The sequence below is a fragment of the Oncorhynchus clarkii genome, chromosome 1 (assembly GCF_045791955.1).
Source record: "Oncorhynchus clarkii lewisi isolate Uvic-CL-2024 chromosome 1, UVic_Ocla_1.0, whole genome shotgun sequence".
NCBI lineage: Eukaryota > Metazoa > Chordata > Actinopteri > Salmoniformes > Salmonidae > Oncorhynchus > Oncorhynchus clarkii.
Window position 1 is genome coordinate 52,673,663 of NC_092147.1, and position 25,526 is coordinate 52,699,188.

Here is a 25,526-nt window from a genome sequence, read left to right on the forward strand (position 1 = left end):
CAGGAACATTCAGTCTGCAGCTGTTTAAGTACAATGCTCAAAAAAAAAAGGGAACACTAAAATAACACATCCTAGATCTGAATGAATGAAATATTCTTATTAAATACTTTTTTCTTTACATAGTTGAATGTGCTGACAACAAAATCACACAAAAATTAATCAATGGAAATCAAATTTATCAACCCATGGAGGTCTGGATTTGGAGTTAAAGTTAAATTAAAGTGGAAAACCACACTACAGGCTGATCCAACTTTGATGTAATGTCCTTAAAACAAGTAAAAATTAGGCTCGGTAGTGTGTGTGGCCTCCACGTGCCTGTAAGACCTCCCTACAACGCCTGGGCATGCTCCTGATGAGGTGGCGGATGGTCTCATGAGGGATCTCCTCCCAGACCTGGACTAAAGCATCTGCCAACTCCTGGACAGTCTGTGGTGCAACAGGTGGGGGTTGTGCTTACAGCCCAACACCATGCAGGACGTGGCGTTGGTGGATTGAGCGAGACATGATGTCCCAGATGTGCTCAATTAGATTCAGGTCTGGGGAACGGGCGGGCCAGTCCATAGCATCAATGCCTTCCTCTTGCAGGAACTGCTGACACACTCCAGCCACATGAGATCTAGCATTGTCTTGCATTAGGAGGAACCCAGGGCCAACCGCACCAGCATATGGTCTCACAAGGGGTCTGAGAATCTCATCTCGGTACCTAATGGCAGTCAGGCTACCTCTGGCGAGCACATGGAGGGCTGTGCGGCCCCCCAAAGAAATTCCACCCCACACTATGACTGACCCACCGCCAAACCGGTCATGCTGGAGGATGTTGCAGGCAGCAGAACATTCTCCACGGCGTCTCCAGACTCAGTCACGTGCTCAGTGTGAACCTGCTTTCATCTGTGAAGAGCACAGGGCGCCAGTGGCGAATTTCCCAATCTTGGTGTTCTCTGGCAAATGCCAAACGTCCTGCATGGTGTTGGGCTGTAAGCACAACCCCCACCTGTGGACATCGGGCCCTCATACCACCCTCATGGAATCTGTTTCTGACCGTTTGAGCAGACACATGCACATTTGTGGCCTGCTGGAGGTCATTTTGCAGGGCTCTGGCAGTGCTCCTCCTTGCACAAAGGCAGAGGTAGCGGTCCTGCTGCTGGGTTGTTGCCCTCCTACGGCCTCCTCCACGTCTCCTGAAGTACTGGCCTGTCTCCTGGTAGTGCCTCCATGCTCTGGACACTACGCTGACAGACACAGCAAACCTTCTTGCCACAGCCTGCATTGATGTGCCATCCTGGATGAGCTGCACTACCTGAGCCACTTGTGTGGGTTGTAGACTCCGTCTCATGCTACCACTAGAGTGAAAGCACCGCCAGCATTCAAAAGTGACCAAAACATCAGCCAGGAAGCATAGTAACTGAGAAGTGGTCTGTGGTCACCACCTGCAGAACCACTCCTTTATTGGGGGTGTCTTGCTAATTGCCTATAATTTCCACCTGTTGTCTATTCCATTTGCACAACAGCATGTGAAATTTATTGTCAATCAGTGTTGCTTCCTAAGTGGACAGTTTGATTTCACAGAAGTGTGATTGACTTGGAGTTACATTGTGTTGTTTAAGTGTTCCCTTTATTTTTTTGAGCAGTGTATAACAAATTATCAATCTTACAAGCAATACAAGACTCTATTATTATGGTGGGAGATTATAATACTGTTTTAAATTCCTCAATGGACAGCAAAGGAAATCATGAATGTCATGGATATATTGGAACTAATAGATATATGGAGGCTTAAATATCCTGACCTAGTCATCTTGACTTCTTTCTTATGTCATTCTCATTGGCACCAAAAGTGTGTTGAAAGTAGGGCTGGACAATATGGACTAAAAGTAATATCTACATTCCTTTTCAAAGGTTTGGACGATTCATGATATATATCTTGATTAGAGGTTGACCGATTATGGTTATGGTTAATTAGGGCCGATTTCAAGTTTTCATAACACAATTGGTAATTCACAACAATTTTGGATGCTGATTATGGCCAATTACATTGCAATCCATGAGGAAACTGCATGGCAGGCTGACCACCTGTTACACGGGTGCAGCGACAAAAGGACCTTGGCTCCTTGCAGCCATGGTAAGTTGCTAGCTAGCATTAAACTTATCTTATAAAAAAAACAATCAACCTTCACATAATCAATAGTTAACTACACATGGTTGATGATATTACTAGGTTAACTAGCTTGTTCTGTTTTGCATATAATCAATGCGGTGCCTGTTAATTTATCAAGGAGTCACAGCCTACTTAAACTTCACCAAACGGGTGATTTAACAAAAGCACATTCACGAAAATAATCACAGTCGTTGCACAAATGTACCTAACCATAAACATCAATGCCTTTCTTAAAATCAATACACAGAAGTATATTTTTTTTAAACCTGCTAATTTAATTCAAATAAATGCATGTTAGCAGGCAATATTAACTAGGGAAACTGTGTCACTTCTCTTGCGTCCAGTGCAAGCAGAGTCAGGGTATATGCAACAGTTTGGGTCGCCTGGCTCGTTGCGAACTGTGTTTCTTCCTGACAAAGACCGTAATTAATTTGCCAGAATTTTACATAATTATGACATAACATTGAAGGTTGTGCAATGTAACAGCAATATTTAGACTTAGGGTTGCCACCAGTTCGATAAAATACGGAACGATTCTGTATTTCAGTGAAAGAATAAACATTTTGTTTTCGAAATTATCGTTTCCGAATTTGACCATATTAATGACCAAAGGCTCGTATTTATGTGTGTTTATTACAATTAAGTCTATGATTTGACATTTGATAGAGCAGTCTGACTGAGCGGTGGGGGGCAACAGCAGGCTCGTAAGCATTCATTCAAACAGCACTTTACCGCGTTTGCGAGCCGGTCTTAGCGATGCTTGATGCACAGCGCTGTTTATGACTTCAAGCAAACCGAGATTTGGCTGGCAATACTAAAGTGCCTATAAGAACATCCAATAGTCAAAGGTATATGAAATACAAATGGTAGAGAAATAGTCGACGCGTCATAATTCCTATAATAACTACAACCTAAAACTTCTTAACTGGGAATATTGAAGAACTGGGAATATTGAACCACCAGCTTTCATATGTTCTCATGTTCTGAGCAAGGAACTTAAACGTTAGCTTTTTTGCATGGCACATATTGCACTTTTACTTTCTTTTCCAACACTGTGTTTTTGTATTATTTAAACCAAATTGAACATGTTTCATTATTTATTTGAGACTAAATAGATTTTATTGATGTATTATATTAAGTTAAAATAAAAGGGTTCATTGTTCATTCAGTATTGTTGTAATTGTCATTATTACAAATATATATACATAAATCTGTATTGGCTTTTTATGGTCCTCCAATAATAGGTATCGATATTAAAAAATCATAAATCGGTCGACCTCTAATCTCAATTTCTTGTTTTTCTCTAAACAAATTTTTAAAAGGCCAAGACATAATTCTTAACTGATTTTTCTTGATTAAAATGTAAAAAAAATATACAAGGCCTCAAAGCCTATTTGTGCAACACAAATGAACAACACACACCCACAAGTCTATTCTATTGCTTAGCAATGTTTGACCACTAGCTATTTGAATATGTAATTTAAATCATAATTTTGATTTAAAATGTATTAGTTAATTTGTTGTTATTAAAACAGCCTGTGGTTATTTGCTATTCGATTGGCAGAATGACACTACTAACTACTAACACATTAGCCTACAGCTGGCCTGAACATAACTTTTTTGAATGCACTTTAACTATCCAATGTCACACTTACCGATGGCGAGGTGAAGCCTGTGCCCAAAGCACTCCAGGCGGGTCCAGTTGTTCAAGCACAATGCTTTTATCATGTTGCCTCTGATGTCAGTTGTCATGCACACCTGTCAGTATTCGCTCATCTTCCACGATGCCAGAGAGTCTTTGAGACCCTGGGCTATTACTTCACCCGTATGATCATCAGGGAAGTAAGATGTTTGGAGGCAGACATTTTGCAATTTCTAGTCTTCATTTATGTAGTGGACTGTCAAACTTAGTTATGGCTCTGACGTTCTGCTCAACCATAGATTGGATGTGGTGGAAAAATAAGAAACACTAGCCAGCTTCTCTGCGACTCTTTCGCGGGTAGCAGTGTATAATCTCGGCAGGGCTTCTTCCGTGAAGCCTTCCGTGAAATATCGGCTTGGCAGCTGATATTTGTGGTCAACTGTACCTAGCAGATTTTGAAAGCCTGGCTTTTCTACTGTAAAGATTGGAACCATGACTTTCGCTATGTAATTGGTCACTGCATCCGTTATCTCCTTCCACCTCAAACTTTTCTTGTCATAAGCGATAACGTTTGAAAAGGATACGGCTATGGTAGTATGTCTTTTAGCAGACGTTTTGGGAATTGGGTGACTGGAATCGGCATTGCCGTAGTCTCACACATTCCTCCGCGTGTTTCAGTTGCATGTGATGGAAGGGGTTGGTTGTGCTGCTGCTTTTCGTAGCAATTGTCTTTAGACACATTTTGCACAGGACATTCGTTTGCTGAACAGCAGACCTCTTAAACCTGAACCACTTCCATATCACTAAAAAACATTGCTGCCCTTTTTGGGGTTGATTTCATCCTCACGAGAGGCTGAGTTGGCTTCCTCGCTTTCCACTTTGGTGGAACTCTTACTACCGCTACACTTCTCCGGCGTGGTTACAATTTGTGAAAGGCTGTCTAGGGTTGTGATTGGTGGGTAACCTCTGTGCATGTGTTGTCAAGCAATTGGGACATGATTGGACATTGGGCTGACAGAAAAGACAGTGAGATGCTGCATTTGTAAATCGTCACAGCCTTATAACAGAACCTTATAACAGAACCTCAATACAGGCATTTTCCATATCGCGCAAAACATATACTTGATTATATTAAAAAAACTCAATATATCGTCCAGCTCTAATTGAAAGGGGATAGAATGTGGTCGGACCATCAGATAATTGGCATATACATTACTCTTACTGAATTTCACGTGGGCAAGGATATTGGAAATATAATATATATATATATATATAAAAAAAAAACTTGTTTTTAACTAGGACAGAGGAATTTATAACTGAATTTTTCCGACTTAACATAGGTACAGCAAATCCGCTTATTGTATGGGACACTTATAAATGTGCATTTAGAGGTCATGGAATTCAGTACTCATCTCAAAAACAAAAGCAAGTTAGGTCAAATGAGTCCATACTTACAAAGGAAATAGAAGATCTAACAGAACAGATTGATAGCAATAAAAACTGTACCATAGAGGCTCAGAGTAAGTTAGAAGAAAAACACTTTAAAAGTACTTTAAGCATATGTTTTCGCTTCAGTCTCCTCAATCTCCTCTAAACGAAGCTAAATGTATGGATTTTTTTCAAATTAATAATGTAAAATTAACAGCCATATAGAAAGACTCATGTGAAGGTGAAATTACAGAGGAGGAACTTCTTGATGCAATTAAAGCCTTTACGTCTGGGAAAACTGGATGGCATACCAGACCAAACCTTTTATGATATTCTTAGAGGACCGTTATTAGCATGTTTAAACCACTCCTATGTAAGTGGTAGATTATCAGACACTCAAGAAGTTCCGATTTCATTATTACTGAAACAGGATACAAGTGGGAAATATAAAGACCCAGTCCATAAAAAAAAAATGGAGGCCACTTACACTTTAGTGTTGTGATGCAAAAATTCTAGCAAAATGTATAGCACATAGAATTTAAAAAGTATTGTCAGACATTATTCATTCTAATCAGACAGGTTTTTTACATGGACAATGCAGTCGAGATAATATAAGGCAAGTACAGGAAACAATAGAACACTATGAAAAATCTGGGAAACCAGGCCTGCTATTCATAGCGGATTTAAAAAGGCGTTTGATAAAGTACGACTGGAGTTCATATGTAAATGCCTGGAACATTTCAATTTTGGAGAATCTATAAAAAAAATGGGTTCAAATCAAGTATAGTAACCCTAGGTGTAAAATAGTAAATAATGGCTACTTCTCAGAAAGTTTTAAACTGTCAAGAGGAGTAAAACAAGGTTGTCCACTATTGACAGATCTATTTATTTTGGCCCCTGAAATGTTAGCTATTAAAATCAGATCCAACAATAATATCAAAGGATTAGAAATACAAGGCTTAAGAACAAAAGTGTCATTGTACGCTGATGACTCATGTTTTCTTTTCTTTTAAATTCACAACCTCAGAGGATCTAGATCATTTTCTAACCTCTCTGGATAACAACCAAATGATAATAAGTGTACTATATTAAGTATTGGATCACTAAAAAAAAAAAATACTACTTTGACTTTACCGTGTGGTTTACCAATAAAATTGTCTGATGGTGATGTGGTATACATATCCCGAAATAAATAAATGATCTCACTCCAATACATTTTTATAGAAATATAGCAAAATTAGATAAGATCTTGCAAACACGGAAAGGTAAATCACCCCAATTAACTCTTTAGTCATATCCCAGTTGACCTATATGCTTATGGTCTTGCCTACACCTAGCGAGCTGTTTTTTAATTATATGAGAAAAAAAATCAATTTTATTTGGAAAGGCAAGCCAGACAAAATTAAACGGGCCTATTTATATAATAAATATGAATTCGTAGGGCAGAAATGATTTTAAAAAATGAAAGCATTAAGACCTCTCACTAAAGGCTTCAGTCAAACAAAAGTTATACTTCAATCCAAACTGGTTCTCTAGTAAATTTGTAAGAATATCTCACCCTGTGTTCAAGAAAGGCCTTTTTCACTTTCTTCAGATTACAACATCTCACTTTGTTATTTGAAAAAGAAACCATCTCTCAAATATCGCTATTTTAAAACAAGCCATAGAAAGTTGGTTGCAATTTCAATTTAATTCACCAGAAAAAAACAGAACAAATATGGTTAAACTCAAATATATGAATTGATAAAAAAAATTATAAAAAATGTAAAAAACAGGTATAATCTTCATAAAATGATACAACATGACTGGTGGAGTTATGACATACATGCAGCTAACTAAAACATATGGAAATGTCTGCTCTACCCAAAATAACAAATCAACTAATTGCGGCATTACCGCAAAAATGGAAGAGGAAAGTGGAAGGGGCAAAAAGTAAGGAACTTGTCTGTCGGATTTTTGACGTACCGATGTCATGGTACATGGTTTAAGAACTGATACGCAAGACGACGCCGGACACAAAACTTAGCATTTTTCAATATCAATTATAATACAGAATTCTTGCAACCAACAGAAGATTTTGCTGCGAAGAGGCAGAAACATTATATCATTTGTTTTGGTATTGTCCATATGTAGCTTGTTTTTGGTCACAGGTTCAGGTATGGCTGAAGAATTGCAATATTTACCTGGAGCTAACCCTGCAGATAGCACTATTGGGTGATCTGAAAAGTCATAGTCAATAGATAAATAATATAATACTTTTAGCAAAGAAAAATATTTTCAATTTACAATCTGCAGAAACAATGAGAATGGAAAGGTTCAGAGCTTCTGTGAAACATCACAGCACAGTTGAAAAAAATGGCAAATAGAAATCCAATATGGACGGTGTTAAGAGATAGATGGGAGGGGTTGAATGAACCTGAAGGTTGGGACTAATAACAACAAGATAACTAATGTGTACTGTGCCCATAAAACGTATATAGGTTTGGAAATTGTTTGTCAAAAGGAAATCAAACCGGATGGACATCATAAATATATGGGAGAGGTTGAGGGTAGAGGAAGGACAAGAGTTAAAAACAAACAAAATAAAACTATTGTAAAATAGACTGTGTCCATAAAACGCATATAGTATGTATAAGCTGTAAATAAAGGCCTAAGCGTTGTTGTTCACTAGTTTGCTCCAATTGGGGGAGGGTAGGTAGGGTAATAAGGGAAATATATATAAATAAAAAATTTAAAAAAATTAAAAAAAGAAAGAAACATCCTCACTGTCACCTGTGTTAATTTTCAGCTAATTTTAAACATAAGTTTCAACAACCTGAACAAGTTCCACAGATATTTGACTAACATAATTAGAATGATGTGTCCCTGAACATAATATGTCACCCCCCGATCCAACCGGTCCCAGACGTGCTCAATGGGATTGAGATCCGGGCTCTTCTCTGGTCATGGCAACACTGACATTCCTGTCTTGCAGGAAATCATGAACAGAACGAGCAGTATGGCTGGTGATATTGTCATGCTGGAGGGTCATGTCAGGATGAGCCTGCAGGAAGGGTACCACATGAAGGAGGAGGATGTCTTCCCTGTAACGCACAGTTTTGAGATTGCCTGAAATGACAACAAGTTCAGTCTGATGATGCTGTGACACATCACCCCAGACCATGACGGACCCTCCACCTCCAAATCGATCCCGCTCCAGAGTACAGGCCTCGGTGTAACACACATTCCTTCGACGACAAACGCAAATCCGACTATCACCCCTGGTGAGACAAAACGGCGACTCGTCAGTGAAGTGCACTTTTTGCCAGTCCTGTCTGGTCTAGCAACGGTGGGTTTGTGCCAATAGGCAACATTATTGCTGATGATGTCTGGTAAGGACCTGCCTTACAACAGGCCTACAAGCCCTCAGTCCAGCCTCTGTCAGCCTATTGCGGACAGTCTGAGCACTGATGGAGGGATTGTGCGTTCCTGGTGTAACTCGGGCACTTGTTGCCATCCTGTACCTGTCCAGCAGATGTGATGTTCAGATGTACCGATCCTGTGCAAGTGTTGTTACACGTGGTCTGCCACTGGGTCTGCCACTGCGAGGAGGATCAGCTGTCCTCCCTGTAGCGCTGTCTTAGGCGTCTCACAGTACAAACATTGCAATTTATTGCCTTGGCCACATCTGCAGTCCTCATGCCTCCTTGCAGCATGCCTAAGGCACATACACACAGATGGGCATCTTTCTTTTGGTATTTTTCATAGTCAGTAGAAAGGCCTCTTTTAGCGTCCTAAGTTTTCATAACTGTGACCTTAATTGCCTACCATCTGTAAGCGGTTAGTGTCTTAACGACTGTTCCACAGGTGCATGTTCGTTAATTGTGTATGTTTCATTGAACAAGCATGAGAAACATTTTTTAAACTCTTTACAATGAAGATCTGTGAAGTTATTTGGATTTTTACGAATTATCTTTTAAAAACAGGGTCCTGAAAAAGGGTTTATACACACACATGTACAGTTGAAGTCGTAAGTTTCCATACACAGCCAAATACATTTAAACTCAGTTTTCCACAATTCCTGACATTTAATCCTATTAAAAATGTCAGCTTTGGTCAGATAGGATACCCACTTTATTTTATTATTCTGACAATGCAATGTCAGAATAATAGTAGAGAGAATGATTTATTTCCGTTTTTATATCTTTCATCACATTCCCAGTGGGGTCAAAGTTTACATACACTCAATTAGTATTTGGTAGCATTGCCTTTAAATAATTTACTTGGGTCAAACATTTCAGGTAGCCTTCCACAAGCTTCCCACAATAAGTTGGGTGAATTTTGGCCCATTCCTCTTGACAGAGCAGGTGTAACTGACTCAGGTTTGTAGGCCTCCTTGCTCGCACAAACTTCTTCAGGTCTGTACACAAATGTTCTATAGGATTGAGGTCTGGGCTTTGTGATGGCCATTCCAATACCTTGACTTTGTTGTCCTTAAGCCATTTTGCCACAACTTTGGAAGTATGCTTGGTGTCATTGTCCATTTGGAAGACCCATTTGCAACCAACTTTAGCTTCCTGACTAATGTTTTGAGACGTTGCTTCAATATATCCACAACATTTTCCTCCCTCACGATGCCATCTATTTTGTGAAGTGCACAAGTCCCTCCTGCAGCAAAGCACCCCCGTGCTTCGCAGTTGGGATGGTGTCTTCGGCTTGCAAGCATCCCCCTTTTTCCTCCAAACATAACGATGGTCATTATGGCCAAACAGTTCTATTTTTCTTCCATCAGACCAGAGGACATTTCTCCAAAAAGTACGATCTTTGTCCCCATTTGCAGTTGCAAATCGTAGTGTGGCATTCTTATGCCGGTTTTGGAGCAGTGGCTTCTTCCTTGCTGAGCGGCCTTTCAGGTTATGTCGATATAGGACTCGTTTTACTGTGGATATACAGTGCCTTGCGAAAGTATTCGGCCCCCTTGAACTTTGCGACCTTTATCCACATTTCAGGCTTCAAACATAAAGATATAAAACTATATTTTTTGTGAAGAATCAACAAGAAGTGGGACACAATCATGAAGTGGAATGACATTTATTGGATATTTCAAACTTTTTTAACAAATCAAACTGAAAAATTGGGCGTGCAAAATTATTCAGCCCCTTCACTTTCAGTGCAGCAAACTCTCTCCAGAAGTTCAGTGAGGATCTCTGAATGATCCAATGTTGACCTAAATGACCAATGATGATAAATACAATCCACCTGTGTGTAATCAAGTCTCCGTATAAATGCACCTGCACTGTGATAGTCTCAGAGGTCCGTTAAAAGCGCAGAGAGCATCATGAAGAACAAGGAACACACCAGGCAGGTCCGAGATACTGTTGTGAAGAAGTTTAAAGCCAGATTTGGATACAAAAACATGTGAAAGAAGGTGCTCTGGTCAGATGAAACCAAAATGGAACTTTTTGGCAACAATGCAAAACGTTATGTTTGGCGTAAAAGCAACACAGCTCATCACCATGAACACACCATCCCCACTGTCAAACATGGTGGTGGCAGCATCATGGTTTGGGCCTGCTTTTCTTCAGCAGGGACAGGGAAGATGGTTAACATTGATGGGAAGATGGATGGAGCCAAATACGGGACCATTCTGGAAGAAAACCTGATGGTGTCTGCAAAAGACCTGAGACTGGGACAGAGATTTGTCTTCCAACAAGACAATGATCCAAAACATAAAGCAAAATCTACAATGGAATGGTTCAAAAATAAACATATCCAGGTGTTAGAATGGCCAAGTCAAAGTCCAGACCTGAATCCAATCGAGAATCTGTGGAAAGAACTGAAAACTGCTGTTCACAAATGCTCTCCATCCAACCTCACTGAGCTCGAGCTGTTTGCAAGGAGGAATGGGAAAAAATGTCAGTCTCTCGATGTGCAAAACTGATAGAGACATACCCCAAGCGACTTACAGCTGTAATCGCAGCAAAAGGTGGCACTACAAAGTATTAACTTAAGGGGGCTGAATAATTTTGCACGCCCAATTTTTCAGTTTTTGATTTGTTAAAAAAGTTTTAAATATCCAATAAATGTCGTTCCACTTCATGATTGTGTCCCACTTGTTGTTGATTCTTCACAAAAAAATACAGTTTTATCTTTATGTTTGAAGCCTGAAATGTGGCAAAAGGTCGCAAAGTTCAAGGGGGCCGAATACTTTCGCAAGGCACTGTAGATACTTTTGTACCGGTTTCCTCCAACATCTTCACAAGGTCCTTTGCTGTTGTTCTGGGATTGATTTGCACTTTTCACATCAAAGTACATTAATCTCTGATTTCCTGGTGTTTTTACAGTTTTATGTCCAACAATGAAAATTCAACAATATTTTTTTGCTCAGAAAACTGTCAGGCCGCTAGTTGGGGAACCCTGGTTATAATGCTTGATGAAAATTACTGGAAAGAAATCATTACAACAACAGACTTAACCAGGTAATCTATAAGTCTTTGCTAGGTAAAGCTCCACCTTATCTCAGCTCACTGGTCACGCTCCAGCAGATATATCTCACTGGTCATCCCCAAATCAACACCTCCTTTGGCCGCCTTTCCTTCCAGTTCTCTGCTGCCAGTGACTGGAACGAATTGCTTATATGTCCCTCACTAACTTTGAACATCAGCTAACTAAGCAGCTAACCGATCGCTGCAGCTGTACATAGCCCATCTGTAAATAGCCCATCCAATCTACCTACCTCATCCCCATATTGTTTTTATTTACTTTTCAGCCAGTATTGCTCCAAGCGCGCATCACTTGTTCGCTTACAGCCAGTAGTGATCTCCCTCCCCCCCCTACAGCCTACAGATAATTTGCACGCAGCGAGTGTTAACAGTGAGTGCATTCTGACATGACGTGCATAAAACAACTCACGCTGGGGCGACCGTTAAGAGATATTTGGAACTCGCGTATGAAAAAGTTAAGAAAAACTAAATGAAACGTCTTGGCAGGGAAAAATCATTTTGCATAAAATGTGGGTTGAGACACTTATGTAGCTGTCACAACTAGCCTTAAAATAATGCAATATGTCACAACATGTGTAAATATGTGTTATGAAGGTGTTATGACCATTTTATGACAAGTTAGGTCAGCTGTTAGCACATGGCCATGACCATGTCATAACGTGTTATGACGCTAGATGTCAAGTAAAATGTTACTGAAAAGTGGAATGCTCCTTTTGTGGTTTAGCAGGGCACATCTGAAAAAAGGGGAAATTCAGCAAATCCCTCTTTAAATACAAATAGCTTCTTAGCAAAGAGCAATTTCTAAAACAAGAATTTAGCTAGGACTGTCTGGGAGTGGTCTGAGTTTGGAGGTGGAAACTAGCTGAGTTTGGAGGTGGAAACTAGCCGTTATTGGAAGAGAGGTTTGAAACTCTGCTTCTTATTGGTCTATTAACTACTTGACCGCCTGGTGATGTCACCGGGCAGGCCAAAACACCATCCCAGCAAAACAGGTTGAAATTTCAGCTGATCTTTTCAAACAGCTTTTACTCTAAAATGGCATTATCATTTTCACAATATCACAGTATTATTCCAACCTCAGTGTGGAAATATATAACACGCAGGATTTCACGTTTTTGACTGCACTGGGCCTTTTAAGACTTGTAGAATGTGCAGGGCTCTTCCTTCACTGAATGGCCACTCCCACGTCCTAGAAAAGAATCAATCTCCTCCAGGACATGCAGAGACGTGTCCTGAAGCCACTCCTGCTTTGTCTTGGCTGTGTGCTTCGGTTTGTTGTCCTGTTGAAAGGGGATCCTTCGCTCTAGTCTGAGGTCCTGAGCGCTCTAGATTAAGTTTTCATCAAGGATCTCTATGTACTTTCCGCCGTTCATCTTTCCCTCGATCCTGACGAGTCTCCCAGTCCCTACTGTTAAAATACAAACTAACAGCATGACGCTGCCACCACCGTGCTTCACCGTAGGCCTGGTGCCAGGTTTCCTCCAGACATGATGTTTGGCATTCATAGAGTTCAATATTGGTTTTATCAGACCAGAGAATCTTGTTTCTCATGGTCTAAGAGTCCTTTAGGTACCTTTCGTCAAACTCGAAGCAGGCTGTCATTCCTTTTACTGAGGCGTGGCTTCCTTCTGACCACTCTACCATAAAGTTCTGCAGAGATGGATGTCCTTCTCCCATCTCCACAGGGGAGCTCTGTCAGAGTGACCATAGGATTCTTGGTCACCTACCTGACCAAGGCCCTTCTACCCCGATTGCTTAGTTTGGCCGGGTGGCCTGCTCTAGGAAGATTCTTGGTGATTCCAAACTATTTCCAGTTAAGAATGGAGGCCGCTGTGTTGTTGGGGACCTTCAAAGCTGCGGACATTTTTGGCATCCTTCCCCAGATCTGTGCCTCGACACAATCCTTTCTCGGAGCTCTACGGACAATTCCTTCGACTTCATGGCTTGGTTTTTGCTCTGACATGCACTGTCAACTGTGGGTCCTTATATAGACAGGTGTGTGTCTTTCTAAATCATGTCCAATCAACTGAATTGACCCCAGGTGGAATCCAATCAAGTTGTAGAAACCTCTCAAGATTGATCAATGAAAAACAGCATGCACCTGAGCTTTATTATGAGTCTCATAGCAAAGGGTCTGAATAATTATGTAAATTGTTTTGACATTTGCTAAAATGTCTAAAAACCTGTTTTCACTTTGTCATTATGGGGTATCTTGTGTAGATTGCTGAGGAATTTTATTTATCTAATCCATTTTTTTTTTAAGGTGGGAACGTTACAAAATCTGGAAAGTCAAGGCATCTGAATACTTTCCCGAAAGCATTGTCTATATACAGAACCAGCCAAAAGTTTGTTAACACCTACTCATTGAAGAGTTATTTCATTGTTTTAATTTTTTCTACAATGTAGGAAAATAGTGAATACATCAAAACTATGAAATAACACATATGGAATCATGTAGTTACCAAAAAAGTGTTACACAAATCAGTGGCCACCCTTTGCCTTGATGATAGCTTTGCACACTCTTGGCATTCTCTCAATCAGCTTCACCTGGAATGCCTGAAGGAGTTCCCTTGAAGGAGTACCCACATAGGCTGAGCACTTGTTAGCTGCTTTCCTTCACTCTGCGGTCCAACTCATCTCAATTGGGTTGATGATGATTGTGGAGGCCAGGTCATCTGACGCAGGACTCATCACTCTCCTTCTTGGTCAAATAGGCCTTACACAGCATGGAGGAGGTGTGTTGGGTCATTGTCCTGTTGAAAAGCAAATGATAGTCCCACTAAGCACAAACCAGATGGGATGGTGTGTCGCTGCAGAATGATGTGGTAGCCAAGCTGGTTAATTGTGCCTTGAATTCTAAATAAATCAGTGTCACCAGCAAAACACCCACACCATCACACCTCCTCCTCCATGCTTCGCGGTGGGAAGCACACATGCGGAGATCATCCATTCATCTACTCTGCGTCTCACAAAGACACGAGAGATGGAACCATAAACCTCAAATTTGGACTCAGACCAAAATGACAGATATCCACCTGGTCAATTGCTCGTGTTTCTTGGCCCAAGCAAGTCTCTTCTTATTGGTTTTCTTTAGTAGTGGTTTCTTTGCTGCAATTCAAACATGAAGGCCTAATTCACACAGTCTCCTCTGAACAGTTGATGTTGAGATGTGTCGGTTACTTGAACTCTGTGAAGCATTTATTTGGGCTGAAACTTTGAGGCTGGTAACGAATGAACTTATCCTCTGCCGCAGAGGTAACTCTGGGTCTTCCTTTCCGGTGGCGGTCCTCAAGAGAGCCAGTTTCATTATAGCGCCTGATGGCTTATGTGACTGAAATGTTCTTTATGTCTTAAAGAAATGGTGGACTGTGGTTTCTCTTTGCTTATTTGAGCTGTTCTTGCCATAATGTGGACTTGATCTTTCACCAAATAGGTCCATCTTCTACCACCCCTACCTTGTCACAACACAACTGATTGGCTAATGCGCATTAAGGAAAGAAATTACACAAATAAACTTTTAACAAGGCACACATATCAATTGAAGTGCATTCCAGATGACTACCTCATGAAGCAGGTTGAGAGAATGCCAAGAGTGTGCAAAGCTGTCATCAAGGCAAAGGGTGGCTACTTTGAAGAATCTCAAATATATTTATTTGTCACTTTTTTGGTAACTACATGATTCTATATCTGTTATTTCATAGTTTGATGTCTACATGGTAGAAAATATTTTAAAAATAAAGAAAACCCTTGAATGATTAGGTGTGTCCAAACTTTTGACTGGTACAGAAATATACACTGCTCAAAAAAAAAAAAGGGAACACTTAAACAACACAATGTAACTCCAAGTCAATCACACTTCTGTGAAATCAATCTGTCCACTTAGGAAGCAACACTGATTGACAATACATTTCACATGCTGTTGTGTAAATGGAATAGACAATAGGTGGAAATTATAGGCAATTAGCAAGACACCCCCAATAAAGGAGTGGTTCTGCAGGTGGTGACCACAGACCACTTCTCAGTTACTATGCTTCCTGGCTGATGTTTTGGTCACTTTTGAATTCTGGCGGTGCTTTCACTAGTGGTAGCATGAGACGGAGTCTACAACCCACACAAGTGGCTCAGGTAGTGCAGTTCATCCAGGATGGCACATCAATGCGAGCTGTGGCAAGAAGGTTTGCTGTGTCTGTCAGCGTAGTGTCCAGAGCATGGAGGCGCTACCAGGAGACAGGCCAGTACATCAGGAGACGTGGAGGAGGCCGTAGGAGGGCAACAACCCAGCAGCAGGACCGCTGCCTCTGCCTTTGTGCAAGGAGGAGCACTAACAGAGCCCTGCAAATGACCTCCAGCAGGCCACAAATGTGCATGTGTCTGCTCAAACGGTCAGAAACAGACTCCATGAGGGTGGTATGAGGGCCCGACGTCCACAGGTGGGGGTTGTGCTTACAGCCCAACACCGTGCAGGATGTGTGGCATTTGCCAGAGAACACCAAGATTGGCAAATTCGCCACTGGCGCCCTGTGCTCTTCACAGATGAAAGCAGGTTCACACTGAGCACGTGACTGAGTCTGGAGACGCCATGGAGAACGTTCTGCTGCCTGCAACATCCTCCAGCATGACCGGTTTGGCGGTGGGTCAGTCATGGTGTGGGGTGGCATTTCTTTGGGGGGGCCGCACAGCCCTCCATGTGCTCGCCAGAGGTAGCCTGACTGCCATTAGGTACCGAGATGAGATTCTCAGACCCCTTGTGAGACCATATGCTGGTGCGGTTGGCCCTGGGTTCCTCCTAATGCAAGACAATGTTAGATCTCATGTGGCTGGAGTGTGTCAACAGTTCCTGCAAGAGGAAGGCATTGATGCTATGGACTGGCCCGCCCGTTCCCCAGATCTGAATCCAATTGAGCACATCTGGGAGATCATGTCTCGCTTCATCCACCAACGCCACGTAGCACCACAGACTGTCCAGGAGTTGGCGGATGCTTTAGTCCAGGTCTGGGAGGAGATCCCTCAGGAGACCTCATCAGGAGCATGCCCAGGCGTTGTAGGGAGGTCATACAGGCACGTGGAGGCCACACACACTACTGAGCCTCATTTGGACTTGTTTTAAGGACATTACATCAAAGTTGGATCAGCCTGTAGTGTGGTTTTCCACTTTAATGTTGAGTGTGACCCCAAATCCAGACCTCCATGGGTTGATAAATTTGATTTCCATTGATCATTTTTGTGTGATTTTGTTGTCAGCACATTCAACTATGTAAAGAAAAAAGTATTTAATAAGAATATTTCATTCATTCAGATCTAGGATGTGTTATTTTAGTGTTCCCTTTATTTTTTGAGCAGTGTATATACAGTTGAGGTTTGAAGTTTATACATATTCTTAGCTTGGAGTCATTAAAACTCGTTTTTCAACAACTCCACAAATTTCTTGACAAACTATAGTTTTGGCAAGTCGGTTAGGACATCTACTTTGTGCATGACAAGTAATTTTTCCAACAATTGCTTACAGAGTATGTCACTTATAATTCACTGATCACTATTCCAGTGGGTCAGAAGTTTACATACACTAAGTTGACAGCTTGGAAAATTTCAGAAAATGTCATGAAGCTTCTGATATGCTAATTGACCTAATTTGAGTCAATTGGAGGTGTACCGGTGGATGCATGTCAAGGCTTACCTTCAAACTCAGTGCCTCTTGGCTTGACATCATGGGAACAAATCTAAAGAAATCAGCCAAGCACTCAAAAAAAAAAAAAAAATAAAAACACTTGTAGACCTCCACAAGTCTGGTTCATCCTTGGGAGCAATTTCCAAACACCTGAAGGTACCACGTTCATCTGTACAAACAATAGTACGCAAGTATAAACACCATGGGACCACGTAGCCGTCACACTGCTCAGGAAGAAGACACGTTCTGTCTCCTAGAGATGAACGTACTTTGGTGCGAAAAGTGCAAATCAATCCCAGAACAACAGCAAAGGACCATGTGAAGATGCTGGAGGAAACAGGTACAACATTATCTATATCCACAGTAAAACGAGTCCTTTAAATCAACAGAACCTGAAAGGCCACTCCGCAAGGAAGAAGCCACTGCTCCAAAACCGCCATGAAAAAGAGAGACTACGGTTTGCAACTGCACATGGGGACAAAGATCGTACTTTTTGGAGAAATGTCCGCTGGTCTGATGAAAGAAAAATGGAACAGGAGTCAGGAGGAATGGGCCAAAATTCACCCAACTTATTGTGGGAAGCTTGTGGAAGGCTACCCGAAACGTTTGACCTAAGTTTAAATTGTTTAAGGCAATAGACTCAATTAGTATTTGGTAGCATGTAAACTGTTGACACATTGGGAATGTGATGAAAGATAACTTAAATAAATCGTTCTCTATTAAATCAGGATATTTTCTGCTTGCAGGCTGTAATATTTGTATTTGTTGGCTTTAATGTAAGCAATTTTTTTTTACATAGATGGCAATATAAGTTATTTTAGGTTTGAATCATTTTCATTTAGATTTGGATCTAATTTTGATTAAACACGACAATGATTTTGAGATACGAAGACGTCATTACAAATTAAACTGTTCCATGAAAATGTGCACATGAAAACCATAACTTGCACGCAGATCAGTGGAAATGGTAAGATACATTGGCATTCCACATGAGAAAAAATTGCAGACTACTCGTGTAGCTTATTACCAGCAACTTCAGGAGTGTAACGTTAGAAAGCCAGCAGGAGAAGGATGATTGGGTCAGGTTAAGGATTTTTTTTCTTCAGGTTATCTTGATCTCTGGCTCCCTCTTTTGAGTCATGTGCGTCTTATTTCATCACACAGTGCGCTTAAACCCTCAGACAAGCTCAATGCATATCGTTGATTTTATTAAAGGTGTGTCAGTGTAACGGATGTGAAATGGCTAGCTAGTTAGCGGTGGTGCGCGCTAATAGCGTTTCAATCGGTGACGTCACTTGCTCTGAGACCTTGAAGTAGTGGTTCCCCTCGCTCTGCAAGAGCCGCGGCTTTTGTGGAGTGATGGGTAACGATGCTTCGAGGGTGACTGTTGACGTGTGCAGAGCCTCCCTGGTTCGCGCCCAGGTCGGGGCGAGGGGACAGATGTAAAGTCTATACTGTTACATCTACATAAGGAAAAATACACCTTAGACTGGTCAAAAGAAGACAACTTTCGGTCGGCCAAGATCCAATTTTTTGGACAGCCCAACATTAAACACATTTTTTTCACCTTTATTTAACTAGGCAAGTCAGTTAAAGAACAAATTCTTATTTACAATGATGGCCTACCCCAGCAAAACCTGGACGACGCTGGGCCAATTGTGCGCCACCCTATGGGACTCCCAATCACGGCCGGATGTGATACAGCCTGGATCGTAAAAGGGATACTTTGTGATTTTGGCAATTAGGCCATTTACAGTGGCAAGAAAAAGTATGTAAACCCTTTGGTCATAAAATTTGATCTTCATCTAGGTCACAACAATAGACAGTCTGCTTAAACTAATAACACACAAACAATTATACGTTTTCATGTCTTTATTAATCACACCGTGTAAACACTTCCAGTGCAGGGTAGAAAAAGTATATGTGAACTCTTGGATTTAATAACTGGTTGATCCTCCTTTGGCAGCAATAACCTCAAGCAAACGTTTTCTGTAGTTGCGGATCAAACCTGCACAACAGTCAGGAGGAATTTTTTGACCATTCCTCTTTACAAAACTGTTTCAGTTCAGCAATATTCTTGGGATGTCTGGTGTGAACGGCTCTCGAGGTCATGCCACTGCATCTCAAATCGGGTTGAGGTCAGGACTACTGTGTTTTGGGTCGTTGTCCTTTTGCATCACCGATCTGTTGAGCTTTAATTGGCGGACAGATATAAAGACATTTTGCAGGAGAATGTTAGGCTAAACATGGGGATTAATTTTTCCGTCGATGATAGCAAGCTGTCCAGGCCCTGGGGCAGCAAAGCAGTCCAAACCATGATGCTCCCTTCACCATTCTTTACAGTTGGGATGGGGTTTTGATGTTGGTGTGCTGTGCTTTTTTTTCTCCACACATAGTATTGTGTGTCAACTTTAGTTTAATCCGTCCACAGAATATTTTGCCAGTAGCGCTGTGGAACATTCAGGTGCACTTTTGAAAACTTCAGAATTTGGGAGAGCAGTGGCTTCTTCTGTGGTGTCTTCCCATGAACACCATTCTTGTTTAGTGTTTTACGAATCGTAGACGTTAGCATGTTCCAGATATTTCTTTAAGTCTTTAGCTGACACTCTTCTTAACCTCACTTGAGCTTTGTCATACTTTTGTAACCCTTCCAAGCTTTATACAAGTCAACGATTCTTAATCTTAGGTCTTCCGAGATCTCCTTTGTTTGAGGCATGGTTCACATCAGGCAATGCTTCTTGTGAAATGCAAACTCAGATTTTGAGTGTTTTTTAATAGGGCAAGGCAGCTCTAACCAACATCTCCAATCTCGTCTCATTGATTAGACTCCAGGTTAGCTGACGCCAATTAGCTTTTGGAGAACTCATTAGCCTAGGGATTCACATACTTTTTCCAACTTACACTGTGAATGTTTAAATGATGTCTATATTGAATACAATAATGTGTGCATATAAGCACACTAGGTTAGTCTATTGTTGTGACTTAGATGAAGATCAGAACAAATTTGATGACCAATTTATGCAGAAATCCAAGTAATTCCAAAGGGTTCACATACAGTGGCAAGAAAAAGTATCTAATCTACTGCCCCAGTCAGAAGAACTCATGGATACCATTTTTATGTCTCTGTGTCCAGTATGAAGGACGTTATAGGTAGTATTGCAAGCCAATGCTAACTAGTGCAATGGCTGGAAGTCTATGGGTATCGGATCCTTCATACTGGACAGAGAGACATAAAACTGGTATCCACAATAACATCTGACTCTGGGGAAGTAGATCCCGAAGTATCCCTTTAACTAAAAGAGCCACCACTCTATATATTGAATATATTCCATGTTCTTTGAATTGTTCCAGAGAACAGTCAGTGTGTCACAAACCACATTGATTAGTCAGCTCCCTTGACAGAATGGAGAAAGCAGCAGGAAAACAAGTCGTTGTGGAAGTCACACTAGGTGAGCCTCACAGTGGGCAGAATACTGCTAACAGAGACAGCACATTGGGAAGAGAACACACATTCCAAATAATAATGTGCTTTCATTTCTGCCTCAGAGCATCCATCACAAGACATTAGCTGTGTAAACAGTATGTTTGTGTGCGTGTCTATTCCGTGTTCACTTGCCCATGCACACAGCTCTGCACAGAGGGAGTGACAAATTACTCATTGGGATTTATAAAGCCTTAAACGAAATAAACATACATGATTAACTTGTGCGTATCTTCGAATATGATGTTTAAAGAAACAAATTAGTCTGTCTAAAAGGACCAACTGGTTACACATTTTAATTTGTAAAAATCATGTGTTTCAAACGCATATCAATATTGGTGTGTCTGCTCTCATGTAGGGCAACCTGGGACAGCCTTGTGTTGTGTCAGCATCATCTCCTGAAATACCTGCTTCTCGCTAAGCGCTGTGATCTTAGCCTGAAGTTCGTGGAGCTGCTTCTTCAGATCAGCATTCTGCAAAGGAAGGCAAAGCTCTTTTTAGGGCACTTTCATACCAAGTTCCAAAAATGTACATCCAGGTTCACTTGAAAAGGCAGTTTGGTTCATTTCAACCAAAACTACTTTATTTCAAATTGGAATATTTATGTCTCCACACTGATGTTTCACATGCACACACATCTACAAATGAACAGAAATCAGTACAAACATTAACAATATATATATATATATATATATATATATATATATATATATATATATAAATAAAACACACACACAAACAGTACCAGTCAAGTTTGGACACCCATTTTCTACATTGAGAATAATAGTAAAGACATCAAAACTAGGAAATAATACATTTGGCATCATGTGATAACCAAAAAAAAGTGTTAACAAATCAAAATATATTTTATATTGGAGATTCTTCAAAGTAGCCAACCTTTGCCTTGACAGCTTTGCACACTCTTGGCAATCTCTCAAACAGCTTTTTATTTATTTCACCTTTATTTAACCAGGTAGGCAAGTTGAGAACAAGTTCTCATTTACAATTGCGACCTGGCCAAGATAAAGCAAAGCAGTTCGACACATACAACAACACAGAGTTACACATGGAGTAAAACAAACATACAGTCAATAATACAGTATAAAGAAGTCTATATACGATGTGAGCAAATTAGGTGAGATAAGGGAGGTAAAGGCAAAAAAAAGCCCATGGTGGCAAAGTAAATACAATATAGAAAGTAAAACACTGGAATGGTAGATTTGCAGTGGAAGAATGTGCAAATTAGAAATACAAATAATGGGGTGCAAAGGAGCAAAATAAATAAATAAAATAAATAAATACAGTAGGGAAAGAGGTAGTTGTTTGGGCTAAATTATAGGTGGGCTATGTACAGGTGCATTCAAAATTCAATGCTAAGGCAAGGGGAACAGCAACAAGTACAGTTTACAAGAAAGTATAATTTACTGCTGCTGACAGTCTCAGATCCACAGAGTTTTGTTATGGTATCTGGTTATTTCTTTCACACCTCTGTTTAAATTGTAAATGTTTATGCTCCCAATTGGGATAATGTTGATTGCATTAACCAACTTGTTTCTTTGCTGCCCAATCTCAACCCGCACGATTACATTTTTGGAGGCGACTTGAATTGTGTGATCCACCCAGTCTCGGACCACTCAAACCCTAGATCATCATCTCCCTCAAAATGTCCAGCGCTATTTCTGCATTTATAAGCTAGGCAGGATTTCTAGATCCATGGAGATTACTTTTTCCTAGTAACAAAGAATTCTCTTTTGTTTCACATGTGCACCACTCCTATTCTAGAATAGACTACTTCTTCGTAGATAAAGCTCTTCTCCCCTCTGTTAAGTAGAATACTCTGCCATTGTTATTAGTGACCATGCTCCTCTGTCGCTCGACCTCTCACTGAACTATACAGACCCCCACATGGAGACTTAACCTACTTTCAAACAAGTTATTCTGCACCATTCTATCAAATGCAATTGCTGTCTTTATTGAAACAAATAAAACCGAACCGATCTCTCGATCTACACTTTGGGACACACTTAAAGTTGTTAATAATAATTTCCTATTCCTCTCTTCTCAATAAACGGAAAATTAAAAACAGCTGATCAATGCAATTCTGGAATTAGACCAACAATATTCCACCTCTACATCACCAGAACTTTACAAAGGCTGAGTCTTCAAACTCAGTACAATTTACTATCCACAGATAAGGCTGAGCTGCAGCTACTTGTTCTGTTTAAGAATATAGGGAAAAGGCTGGTCGACTTCTAGCTCATCAACTCAAGTGCAAATCTGCCTCACAGCTGGTCCCTCAAATTCACAACACCTCAGGTGTCTTAAGTAGTCCTTCTGAAACCAATACTACTATCAAATGTTTATTATGATCTATACACATCTGAAGGACCTGAAGAAAATTGAATTATGAATGATTTTGACAATTTGGAAACTCCTACCCTTAATACAGAGAAGAGAGGGAATGGATCTAGCTTTGCAGTTAGAGGAGATTATTAATTCAATAACAGCAATGCAAAGTGGAAAATCGCTAACCCAGATGGCTACCCAATTTAATTCTACAATGTTTGATGCCAAACTCCACCACCACCTGCTTGAAATGTTTGAAACCGATACAGACCAATCTCACTTTTAAATGCATAAGTATTGGCGAAATTGCTTGCCTCTCGATTAGAATCCACTATGACAGACATAACAGATCAGACAGGGTTTATTAAGGGTCGACACTCCTTTTCTAACATTCGATGTCTGCCTAATGTCATACTCTCCTGCATCTTCGGACGTTCCTGAAGTAGTTCTCTCTTTAGATGCGGAGAAGGCATTTGACAGGGTAGAATGGGAATATTTATTCTCTGTAATGGGAAAATTTGGCATTGGTGCGAACTTAATTACCTGGGTCGGACGGTTGTACTCAATACCCAAAGTATTTCCCATTATCAAGGGCCACATGCAGTGGATATCCAATTGTTATTTGCCCTGGCGATAGAACCCCTTTCCATCATGCTAAAGGCCACACCCTCAATACGTGGTATCTACAGATGGGGACTAGAACACAAAGTTTCCTTGTATGCAGATTACTTGCTTTTATATATATCTCAGACCCTGAAGTGTGTGTCCCTGTGGTAGTGGGCCTAATGCGTAGGTTTGGTGTGTTTTCGGGTTATAAATTGAATTTCTCAAAAAGTGAATATTTTCCTATTAATGAATTTGCATTACAAATTCCACGGGATACTATTCCATTTCATATGTCCAAGTCTGGCTTTAAATATTTAGGGGTCCAATATCACCAATATCCAATATACCTCGTCTTCCCTCCATTATGAGAAATTTACTCCCCTAACCAGCAAACTTGAACTGGAATTTCAGAGATTGAGTATTCTCCAGTTCACTTACATTGGACTTATTTTACTATATATCTAATGCTTCAGAAAGGGTTTTAAATAAAGTTGCAGCCAAGTGCAGAAATGTTTTTTTCGGAGTACCAAACAATCAATCTCTGACAAATAGACAGCTCTGCATGCCATTGCCTCCCCATTAGCCCGCAGAAGGATTTCATTCAATTGGAAATCTATCAATCCTCCCTTAGCATCAAATCTTGGAGGCTGTTCCTAAAATCAAAAGAATAAGTATACCATTTGAGGGTCAAAATGTTATCTTCCATTCATTGTGAATAAAATATCACACACACAATACCGTTCAAAAGTTTGGGTCTCTTCGAAATGTCCTTGTTTTTGAAATAAAAGCACATTTCTTGTCCATTAAAATAACATCAAATAGATCAGAAATACAGTGTAGACATTATTAATGTTGTAAATGACTATTGAAACTGTAGCTGGAATATATTCATAGGCGACCAACACTCCTGTGTTCCAATGGCTACTTCTTAGCCAATCCAAGTTTATCATTTTAAACGGCTAATTGATCATTAGAAAACCCTTTTGCAATTATGTTGGCACAGCTGAAAACTGTTGTTCTGATTAACCTGTTTGGGATAAGGGGCAGCATTTTCACGTTTGGATGAAAAGCGTGCCCAGAGTAAACTGCCTGCTACTTGGTCCCAGTTGCTAATATATCCATATTATTAGTAGATTTGGACAGAAAACACTCTGAAGTTTGTAAAACTGTTCGAATGATGTCTGTGAGTATAACAGAACTCATATGGCAGGCGAAAACCTGAGAACAATCCAACCAGGAAGCGGGCAATCTGAGGTTTGTAGTTTTTCAACTCTTGGCCTATCGAAAACAGTGTCTATGGGGTCAAATTGCACTTCCTAAGGCTTCCACTAGACTGTCAACAGTCTTTAGAACCTTGTTTCAGGTTTCTACTGTGAAGGAGGGGGGAATGAGAGCTGAATGAGTCAGTGGTCTGGCAGAGTGCCATGAACTCGTGACACGCATTCACGTGCAAGTTAGCTTGAGTTCCATTGCATTTCTGAAGACAAAGGAATTCTCCAGTTGGAACATTATTGACGATATGATAAAAACATCCTAAAGATTGATTCTATACTTCGTTTGACATGTTTCTACGGACTGTAAGAGAATGTTTTGACTTTGTCTGCTCGTGTGTCATGAATTTGGATTACTGGGCTGAACGCGCTAACAACAAGGAGGTATTTGGACATGAAGATGAACTTTATCGAACAAATCAAACATTTGTGGAACTGGGATTCCTGAGA

General features: G+C 40.5%; 1 protein-coding gene across 1 annotated transcript in view; it reads right to left on the reverse strand.

Moving 5' to 3' along the window:
- LOC139408823 (PHD finger protein 21A-like) overlaps positions 1–25,526 on the reverse strand; it is a 113,527-nt gene that overhangs the window by 63,200 nt on the left and 24,801 nt on the right. The window contains exon 5 of the mRNA XM_071153187.1: positions 21,261–21,326. Within this exon, the coding sequence (XP_071009288.1) occupies positions 21,261–21,326 (66 nt within the window). The remainder of the gene's footprint in view (positions 1–21,260; positions 21,327–25,526) is intronic.